This window comes from Asparagus officinalis, chromosome 5, assembly GCF_001876935.1.
Source record: "Asparagus officinalis chromosome 5, Aspof.V1, whole genome shotgun sequence".
NCBI classification, from domain to species: domain Eukaryota; kingdom Viridiplantae; phylum Streptophyta; class Magnoliopsida; order Asparagales; family Asparagaceae; genus Asparagus; species Asparagus officinalis.
The window spans coordinates 37,801,895-37,813,572 of record NC_033798.1 but is presented as its reverse complement, the minus strand read 5'-3'; the positions used below and the strand labels follow the sequence as shown (position 1 = coordinate 37,813,572).

Below are 11,678 nucleotides of genomic sequence, written 5' to 3'. Positions count from 1 at the left end.
CACTCTCTTAGCACAACGTTACATGCGGAACGCATTTAGACAATCCGCATGCTAGCCCGACTCAAACGGTAGTCGGTAAAGGCTTATCAAACCCGTTGATGGCTGAGAATTTGCCAAAAATTCTATAAATGGAAGTCATTGAAGCATCATCTTCATTAGTTGGTCTCATGACTTGAGCATCTAACAACTTCAGGATAAGATCCATACACGCAGATGAATCAACTTTCATAGTTGGTCCAGTAACTCCGACATTTAGGACCGCCATGCTCTAATACCTCAAGAGCTTAAACTGTGTATACTCCAACAAACGTACGATGTTCGAAACCCTAGGGTCAACGCCTATCAACGCATAACCCTAGGTCAACGCCAGTCAACGTGTTGCAATCAAAAAGTCAACGTACGACGTTCAAAACCCTAAGGTTAACACCTATCAACGCGTAACCCTAGGTTAACGCCAGTCAACGCGTTGCGAGTAAAATGTCAACACGAGTCAATATATCATGACGGAGATAGTCGTTCAAAGTCAATTCGATGACACGAGCCAAACTCAACTCATCAGTCTTAGATTTGAGACTTCGACGATGGCCAAATGATAAACGCGGCGCCGGAAGGATTTCAGCTATTTGTCAAAGTATCGAATAGACTGAAAATCAAAGGAGTCGGGAATTGAAGCTAAATGCAGGTCCTTTACACTGACCAGGCTAAACCAGTCCTGAATCAGTCCTAAACCAGCCTTGAACCAAGCTGGTTCAGCTCATTCTTAATACTCCAATAAGGTATACGAGTATAAACTATTCCCTATTTTTGGTTGAGAAGTTCCTGAAGAATATTTTTCTAAAAAAATATTCTTAAGGATAACTTAACGATACTACGCCGGACAACGCGTCGCAAATAAGAACTCAGCGCCAACAATCGATGGTCAGTTCTATGTTGAACCAGCAAACACGAGCTAAAGATCAGAAAATCAGGAATCGACTTCAAGTTTGAAACTCCGACAACGGTCAGACAATAAATGCAGCACCGGAACCCTTGCAGGCATTCGACAAAGCACCGAATAGCCTAAAGTATTGAAGGAATCAAGAACAGAAGCCATTCCAAGGTCCCGTTACACCGGCTGAAGGTTGGGACAATCATATCCAAAGTATTCCAGACTCTTCTATAAAAGAACGAGGCTGAAATACTTTGGAGGGGGTATCTGTAGGCGTATAAAATTGCCTATGGGTCCCTTAGCACAGCTCAGCACGGTGATTCGACAAACCAACGAACCATCGGGTAACGTATCTAAACCCGACCGTTAGTCCACAACACCGAAGCCAAGTGACACGCGATAAAGCGGATTAACGAGGCGACGAGGTTAACGAACCGTACGCAAATAACGGAACACATCCACTCGCGTGCGGAATCAAGCTAACGGTTCGATGAGTCAATGAGTCATCCAACCGTAGAACAGATTCGAACTCGAACACTGAAGCAGATTTATTGACAAATCAGGATACGGACTACCAAATCAGAGTTCGGATCAACAACGAAGCTTGGATAAACCGCGAAACCGCAGAAACGGATGACACGGCACACCCCGGGAAAAGCTCGGCCAGAACCGAGCCGCTCAGGTGGCTCACCGAGCCACCAAAGTGGCTCGGCCGAGCCACCTGGTGGCCGAGCCACCTGGTGGCCGAGCCACCTGGTGGCCGAGCCACCTGGTGGCCGAGCCACCTGGTGGCCGAGCCACCTGGTGGCCGAGCCACCTGGTGGCCGAGCCACCTGGTGGCCGAGCCACCTGGTGGCCGAGCCACCTGGTGGCCGAGCCACCTGGTGGCCGAGCCACCTGGTGGCCGAGCCACCTGGTGGCCGAGCCACCTGGTGGCCGAGCCACCTGGTGGCCGAGCCACCTGGTGGCCGAGCCACCCCCCTCTCTGGGCCCAGATCTGAGCCCAAATCCGCTTTCAGAAGCCTATAAATAGAGTGGGCATGGCTCATTTTTCAAAGGTTAGAATTTTGGAGCCGAAACTCTGCTGGATTTAGAACTCACCTTCAGATTCAAAGCTTAGAAGACTCGGACTCTCAGATCTGGTTCTTGGCGATCATCCACGCTAAATAAGGCAGTAGTTCAAGAGAGATCAGATCTGAGATCTACACGGTTTCCCTCCGGATCAGAGCTTGGTCTTTGATCCCGAGAAGAGTCTCGATTTCGCTTGGTCGATTTCGATTACTACGGCTATTATTTCCTTGGTGAAATAATCCCCTCGGCTGTTATTTCCTTCGTGATATAACACCCGTCGTACCGTATAGATCCGACCGGATCAAGATCGCGCGGTGGTCCACGGATTAACCCCGGCGCAGGCAAAGAACCCACACAAGCGAGAGACCGCAAAACAGGATCTCGCGATTCGTTCGACAAATAAGGAAAGTTATAATTTTTATTTCTTTTTTGATTTTGTTGTAACCGGATCTTATAAAAAGACCGGATCTTTTGTAATCGATAAACTATTACTCAAGAGTACAATGGAATCAATGAACACAATTTTTCCCGTGAACACCTCTATTCCTTTTTTGTTCAAATTAGCCACGTTGCGAGAACTGAGGACATGTTGCTAATTTTCACCGCTAAAGAGTGCCACTTTCCTCCGCTTCTTCCCAGTTGCTCTGCTTTCCTCTTCTTGCGAGAACTCAGAACTGAGTTCATCTTCCGTATGGTCTCAGAGAGATTTCTTCTTCAGGTAATAACTTTATTGATTAGCCTAGAAATTTAAATTTCAGTAATAGTATTTGAACGATTTCTTCTGCAATTTACTCTTCCGCATGATAGCTCATGATTTCGTCACTGAGTTTGTTAAAATTGATGCTATGAATTATTCATCAATTTCAGCTACCACCTGATAGTTCATGGTTGCGTTGAGTGTTTGTTCAAATTGATGCTGAAATCATGTATACTTTTTTTTTGTGATTGATTTTTTCTTCACAATTATGTTTTATTCTTAGGATTTATGCTAGAAACATTTCTGAAATTTTTTCCTTCATAGGTATAATTTTTCCCACGTTGTGCTCATCATACACTAGAACTTAAGATTTATATCATTCAAATATATTGCTATAAGTTCCCTTCCAATTACAGTATTTGATTTTCCTGTTTAAAATTTTTCATGCCTATAACATGTAGAGCAAACTGACTTGAGTATGTTTCGTACACAAAAGTTTCTCCTATACGTGGACCTATCTTTCTAATAGTGTCTACAAATTTACAACCTGGTGCATAATTGAATCCTCATATATGATATTAGGTAGCTAAAATAAAAGGGTTGTGTTCATGTGATTTATTTACTCCAGATTGGGCAATACAACATTGACTTTGTTTGTCCAGTGATTTTTCTATAAACTGTAATGTTAAAAATTTGTACTACAATGTTCTATCTTCTGCAATTTACTCTTACGCATGATAGCTCATGATTTCGTCACTGAGTTTGTTAAAATTGATAGCTCATGATTTCTGTATTTTTCCTTCATAGGTATAATTTTTTTCCCACGTGCTCATCATACACTAGAACTTAAGATTTATATCATTCAAGTATAGTACTATAATTTCCCATGCAAATTTATATATTTGATTTTCATGTTTATAATTTTTCATGCCTATGACATGTAGAGCAAACTGACTTGATTATGTTTTTTTGGGCTTGAAATTTCTTCACACTGATGATTTATACTTAGGATTTATGATAGAAACATTTTTGTATTTTTGCTTCATAGGTATAATTTTTTTCCTCACGATGTGCTCATCATACACTAGAACTTAAGATTTATATCATTCAAGTATAGTACTATAAGTTCCCTTCTAATTTATATTTGATTTTCCTGTTTAAAAATTCTCATGCCTATGACATGTACAACAAACTGACTTGAGTATGTTTCGTACACTAAAATTTCTCCTATGCGTGGACATATCTTTTTATTAGTGTCTACAAATTTAAATCTGATGCATAATTGACTCCTCATATATGATATTAGGTAGCTAAAATAAAAGGGTTGTGTTCATGTGATTTATTTTCTCCAGATTGGGCAATACAACCTTGACTTTGTTTTAGTTCATTGTGTTTTCTATAAACTGTATGTTAAAAATTGGTACTACAATGTTCTATCTTCTGCAATTTACTCTTCCGCATTATAGCTCATGATTTCGTCACTGGGTTTGTTAAAATTGATGCCGTGAATTAATCATCAATTTTAGCTACCACTTAATAGTTCATGGTTGCGTTGAGTGTTTGTTCAAATTGATGCTGAATTCATGTATACTTTTTTGTGATTGAATTTTTCTTCACAATTATGTTTTATTCTTAGGATTTATGCTAGAAACATTTCTGTAATTTTTCCTTCATAGGTATAATTTTTTTCCCACGTTTTGCTCATCATACTCTAGAACTTAAGATTTATATCATTCAAGTATATTTCTATAAGGTCCCTTCCAATTTTTATATTTGATTTTCCTGTTTAAAATTTTTCATGCCTATGACATGTAGAGCAAACTGACTTGAGTATGTTTCGTACACAAAAGTTTCTCCTATACGTGGACCTATCTTTCTAATAGTGTCTACAAATTTACACCCTGGCGCATAATTGAATCCTCATATATGATACTATGTAGCTAAAATAAAAGGGTTGTGTTCATGTGATTTATTTACTCTAGATTGGGCAATACAACCTTGACTTTGTTTTAGTCCAGTGATTTTTATATAAAATGTATGTTAAAAATTTATACTACAATGTTCTATCTTCTGCAATTTACTCTTACGCATGATAGCTCATGATTTCGTCACTGAGTTTATTAAAAATGATAGCTCGTTTTTATTAATCAATTTCAGCTTCTACCTGATTTTTCATGGTTTCGTTGAGTGTTTCTAACTTATATTGTAAATAAAAGTTAGAATATTGACATATAACTAACACTTGATGATTACTGTAATTTTGAAGTGTACTTTAGAGAAAATGGGATAATATCATTTGATATAAACTAATTGCCTTTAATTACTGTAATTTTGAAGTGTACTTTAGAGAAAATGGGATAATATCATTTGATATAAACTAATTGCCTTTAATTTTATCTATTCTGCGTGTACTTTAGAGAAAATGGGATAATATCATTTGATATAAACTAATTGCCTTTAATTTTATCTATTCTGTAGAGCAACATCGTGTTTTCAAACACTCATTAATATCTCAGTGTCCGAGTGGAGATCATCATTATAAGTATTAGCAAATTCATATTCTTTTTTACCTATCGTGTTGAATTAAGTTGTTACAATGAGCTTTAAAAACTGAATTACGTCTCTCTTTTCTATGTACATCTGTGTTGAATTTGAATCTGCTTGGTTGATATTTGTTTAATTTACATAGATGCTTGGATTATGATTATCCATTTGTGTTATAGTTTTAGCAGTTGTAACATTAAGTAATCATAGTATCTATACATATTTAATATGCTTATATATTTTACTGTAACTTATATCCAAGTATATGTATGATGATGGTTTTGATATTATTATTGTCCATAAAGCTTTATTAGCAAGATGTTGTCTATTGATATGTGTATATGTTCTTATATATATATACATACACACTTTCACGTACACTTAGAACTCATTTTCAGGATAATGGAGAGCAATGATGAGGACCCGAATACTAATTGTCCAGAAGTCATAAACGATGCAATGTTAGGTGTATGCAATACAAGGCAATGTACATCTATTACTCAGTCATCTGCTGAGAATGTTAACCTTATTTGCAACACATCTGGAACTAGATATACACAATTGTCATGTGGCATGACGCCTACACAAGCATCTGATCCAGGTTCCTATGTTGCTGAAGCTACGTTGACACAAGAAGTTGAACAGCGTTTTATAGGTTTGTGAAAAGAACTCATTTGGTGCGTCAATAAATTATGAGTGTTAATGTGTGTGTTTGTGTGTATATGGAGGGGGTGGATAGATATATACATTTATGAGTATTATTTTTTTTAACAGATAAACGCTCTAAAAGACAACAACAACGACAGAATGTGTTTGAATGTAATTCTCAAATGGTGAATAACATGTATCAAAATATGATTATAGGCAATACTTTCTCAAATGTAGCCAGCAGTTGTTCATCGTCCCATACATCATACAAATCTTAACGTGTAAAAATTATATTGTCAAATGAAGGTATGACTGCAATCATCGTATTATTAAATCACTATGTATTACTTATAATATATAGTAATGAGAGATATTTTTTTGAAGGTATTTTTAATGACATTCTCAACGTCGGGCCTCCCAAATTCACTTGTCCTCATTGTAAGGCAATGCTTTAGTATGACGAAAGAGCTGAAAAGTCTAAAAAACCTAAGAATCCAACATTCTCACTATGTTGTCGTAAAGGGAAAGTTAAATTCCCGCTTATTCATCAACCGCCAGAATTCTTTAAACAACTCTTATCACCATCTGGAGGAGCACGATCTACAAAATTCAAACAAAATATAAGGATGTACAACTCTTTGTTCTCATTCACCTTGACTGGAGGAAGAGTTGATAATACTTATAATAATGGAGGGGGTCCTTTTTGTTATCGCTTGAATGGTTAAAATCATCATAAGATAGGTTCCTTAAAACCTATATCGGGTGAAATTCCAAAATATTGTCAACTTTACATATATGATACTGATCACGAGCTATTTAACAGAATGGGAGTAATTAATGGTAGTGTTGAATTAGATGATGCTATTGTAAGCAATCTACTTACAATGTTTGATCATTGCAATGTGTTGGTTCAAAGTTTTTCGTATGGTGAGAGACCGAGTCAAGGAAAATGAGTTACTGGCTGTACAATTGATCATTAAATCATCATGCAACGGTGATGGAAGATTGCAAAATATGCCAATTGTGTCAGAGATAGCAGGTTTAATTGTGGGAAACATTGATGAAACAATAGCAGTGCGGGATATTGTTGTTTATGATCGCAAAATGGGGTTGTCTAGAATTAGTGATCTTCACCCAAGTTTTATGGCCATGCAATATCCTTTACTATTCCCGTATGGTGAAGATGGATTTCGACTTGGCATTTCATTGGAAGGAGAGTCTAATAATTCAAACATGAAGAGAAAAGATGTAACAATGATGGAATATGCTGCATTTAGGATCCAACAAAGGTGTAACGAAGGACATACATTGATTCTTTTAGGCAAACTATTACAGACTTACATTGTAGATATGTTTACATGTATTGAAGAAGATAGATTGCTTTGGGTCAGACTAAATCAAACAAAACTTAGAGCGGAGCTATATTGTGGCATTAAAGATGCAATATTCAGAGGTGATACAGATGGAGCACAAGTTGGGAAGAGAATTTTCTTACCTTCATCGTTTACTGACGGTAATCGATATATGACTCAAAATTATCAAGATGCAATTTCTTTGTGTCGTGTTTTAGGAAATCCGGATTTGTTCATCACAATTACTTTAAATCCAAAATGGCAAGAGATTAAATATGCATTGGACGAGATAGGTGGCAAAGACCAGATGAAAGACCAGATATAGTTGCAAGGGTTTTTAAAATAAAGCTTGATCTATTGATGGTTATACTCATAAATACAAATATAAAAATATGTAAAGATAAATAAAGTAGAAAATGAAACAATATAAAAGTGGATGAACGACAATCAAAAGCACAATGTTTAAAAATAAACTATGTCCAATTTTTAAACAGAACTCAGATTTATGAATCAATATAAAACATTAGAAAAGCATCTAAGTGCAAAACAATTGATATAAATAATAAATTTGAAAACTGAATAAATATGATAACTAAATACAAAACAAATATACAGGATTACATAGTACATCAGTTAAAAAATGCTAATTGATTTGTCAAAGAAAACTCCTATTGCTAAGTATAACTTATGATACATCAACTTTCTAATTTATAACTTTTGATACATTAACTTTCAAAATAAAAAATTAAATTAATTTTAACACCAAATTAGTGTGGTCAAAACAAATACTCAAACCTGACTATATGCAAATCCATCTGAAGTACAAAGAAAGTCACTTCATATTTGCAATGGAATATAGTACATTTTATTGAGAGAATCAAGATAAATTGATTATTGAAATCCACTATCACTAAATCATATTATACAAGATGGTGCACATAGAATGAAAAAATGGAAGCTAAAAATTATTTAGGATCCAGATGTGCAACAATACGAGTAATAACAAACAAAATAAACATTTACTATTAACTACATATGAATTGCGAGAATAAACAAGTTGAGGAAGGTTATAAAGTATAGCAGACTGTTGTATAAGATATAACATACAAAACCTGATACGTAAATGCATATTTTATTTAATAACTACATATTAATATAAATATACATATGTGTATGTGTATATATATATATATATGAAGTTATATTTCCAGACATGACATTTGTCTTATTAGTGTTTGGCTTAATATATGCAGCCGTATATACTATTGAATTTCAGAAAAGGGGATTGCCACATGCACATATCTTTCTATGGTTGGGTCCTAATAGTAAATATCCAGATTCTGATGCTATTAATAAGATAATCAGTGCTGAGATTCACGATAGAGAAACAGATCCAGTAGGATATGCAGCGGTTGGACAATATATGATGCACGGTCCATGTGGCATATTTAATACAAGCCCCCCATGTATGAGAAAGGGAAATTGCTCAAAACACTTTCCAAAGAAGTATGTCAATGAGACGGTAATTGATGAGTCGGGTTTTGCTGTATACCGGCGAAGGAATGATAATAATAGATGGGTAGATAAAAATGGTACAAAGTTGGACAATGCTTATGTCGTACCTTATAATCGGAACCTTATTGTTAAATATCAATCCCACATTAATGTCGAATGGTGTAATCGAGGTAGGTCAATAAAATATCTCTTTAAGTATATAACCAAGGGACCTGATCATGCTTCCATATCTCTACGGTAACATAAATCAAGTTCAAGCGGTTCAAATAACCATGAAGAAAACTGATGAGATCCAATATTATTTGGATTGTCGATACATCTCAGCACCAGAAGTAATTTGGAGAATCTACGGATTTGATATACATTACAGAATTCCTACTGTGGAGAGGCTCCCATTTCACCTTCCTGATCATCAGTCAATGATTTTCAAAGACTCAGATGATCTTAATGAAATTATTGAGAATATTAATGCAAAGAAATCAAAATTTATTAGCTGGATGGAAGCAAACAAGTTGTATGATGAAAGTAAAACACTCACATACTCAGAATTTCCTTCACATTTTGTTTGGTTAGCTGATGAGAAATGATGGAAAATCAGGGAAAAGGTCGTAGTATTGGCAGGGTTGTTTATTCTCATCCAACTTCAGGTGAGAGATTTTATCTCAGGTTGCTTCTTAATGTTGTAAAAAGTCCTACATCCTTTGATGACATTAAAACTAAAGATGGAATAGTTTATCCAACATTCAAAGAAGCATGTCAAGCTTGGCGATTATTAAATGATGACCAAGAATGGCAATATGTTTTGGATGAGGCTTCTTATGTTGCTTCTGGAAAACAATTTAGGCAATTGTTTGCCAAATTATTATTTTTTTGTGAAGTTGTGAATCCACGAATACTATGGGAAAAGAACTGGAAGTATATGGCTGAAGGTATATTGGAAGATCAGAGAAATATTCTTGACATGCCTACCTTAACAATGTCTGAACAGGAACTTCAAAGTTATACTTTAGCTGAAATTCAATATTTATTGCTTAAAAATGGTAAAAGCTTAAAAAATTTCAAAGGGATGCCTTTACCAGATATACATATGATGCAGCAATGCAAGCACAAGATTATTAGTGAAGAATTAAATTTTAACAGTGATGAGTTAAGATGTGAAAATGAGAAGTTTATTCAAGGAATGAACACTGATCAAAAAGTTATATATGACACTATACTTGGGTCTGTATATAAAGAACATGAAGGATTATTTTTCATATATGGACATGGAGGAACTAGAAAAACTTATCTTTGGAAATCAATTATTTCTAAATTACGATCAGAAGGAAAAATTGTATTGCCAGTTGCTTCATCAGGAATAGCATCAATATTACTTCCTAAAGGCAGGACAGCACATTCTAGATTTAATATTCCCATCATTCTGAAAAATAATTCGACTTGTGGAATCAAAATAGGTAGTCCTGAAGCTGAATTAATCAAGATGACAAGTTTTATAATCTAGGATGAGGCTCTAATGGTCCACAAACATGCTTTTGAAGCTGTCGATAGAACATTCAAAGATATATTAGGAGCAGAATGTTCTGAAAATGTAAACAAACCTTTCGGTGGAAAGACATTTGTGCTTGGGGGCGACTTCAGACAAATACTTCCGGTTATTCCAAAAGGATCTAAACATGATATCTTACATGCTTCTATCAGTTGTTCATATTTATGGAGGGATTGTAAAGTTTTAACACTTACTAAGAATATGATATTGCAAACATAAGTGAGTGAAAGTAATACAATGTCTACCTCTGACTTTAGTAAGTGGGTACTTGATATTGGAAATGGAGATAACATGTGTAAGAAAAATGCATTTCATGATCAGGATTTGTTAGTTGAGATACCAGATAATTTTATAACATGTGTAAGAAAAATGCATTTCATGATCAGGATTTGTTAGTTGAGATACCAGATAATTTTATAATTCATGCGAATGGTAATCCGATTGATGAGGTTATATTGTCTACATATCCTAGATTAATGCAGAATTACTCAAATGAAGAGTATTTAGAGGAAAGAGCTATACTAACAGCAAGGAATGAAGTTGTTGACATAATTAACAATCAAATTCTAGACATCGTTCCAGGGGAGTATGTTACATATCTAAGTTCTGATTCTCTTTGTCCCACCTCGCCAAATCTTGCAAGCAATGAAATATTATATCCAACTGAGTTTCTAAATTCACAGAAATTCCCTAGGATGCCAAATCATGAAATTAAACTTAAAGTTGGTACTCCTATCATGCTTTTGCGTAATCTTAGCCCAGCAGATGGTCTTTGCAATGGTACGAGATTAGTTATCACACAACTTCTTAAATGGATAATAGAAGCTAGAATAATTAGTGGAAGCAATATTAGGACAAAGCATTTTATATCCAGGACAGATATGACCAATACTGATTCCAAGTGGCAATTTCATAGAAAATAAGACAATTACCGGTGAGAACATGTTTTGCAATGACCATTAATAAAAGTCAAGGGCAAACTTTAAAGCATGTTGGATTGTATCTTCCAAAACCATGTTTTACACATGGTCAATTATATGTAGCAATTTCTCGAGTTACTTCACCACAGGGACTTAAAATCCTCATTGAAAATGAAGATGGAATAGATAACAATGTAACAGAGAATGTTGTGTACAAAGAAGTTTTCAACAATCTAACTGCAGGTATTATCTCAACACTATGTCGCACAACTATATTATTGTCAACCATGAAACTTTTAAAATTTTCAACTGACATATGCATACTTTTTTAATGAATTTAATGTATGAATTTTATACATCTGTGAATGTATTATATATTATAGCTTCTGTCTTTTTACTTACATTTTTTGAAACTTTCATCTTGCAGTTGATCATCATTGACAATGTCAATAACTAG

The 11,678-nt window shown here is 35.2% G+C and overlaps 1 protein-coding gene across 1 annotated transcript; it reads left to right on the top strand.

The window, feature by feature from the left end:
- Positions 5,643-9,342, top strand: LOC109841725. Its single transcript, XM_020410671.1, has 5 exons — positions 5,643-5,895; positions 6,015-6,059; positions 6,805-7,401; positions 8,494-8,925; positions 9,008-9,342. The coding sequence occupies exons 1-5, from the start codon at positions 5,643-5,645 to the stop codon at positions 9,340-9,342; spliced, it is 1,662 nt and encodes a 553-aa protein (XP_020266260.1).

Excerpts from the sequence above, each read along its gene's own strand:
- LOC109841725 (XM_020410671.1), top strand. The coding sequence starts at position 5,643 with ATGGAGAGCAATGATGAGGACCCGAATACTAATTGTCCAGAAGTCATA. Across the intron at positions 5,896-6,014 it reads AGTTGAACAGCGTTTTATAG|ATAAACGCTCTAAAAGACAA; the intron begins GTTTGTGAAAAG and ends TTTTTTTAACAG. Across the intron at positions 7,402-8,493 it reads ACCTTCATCGTTTACTGACG|CCGTATATACTATTGAATTT; the intron begins GTAATCGATATA and ends TAATATATGCAG.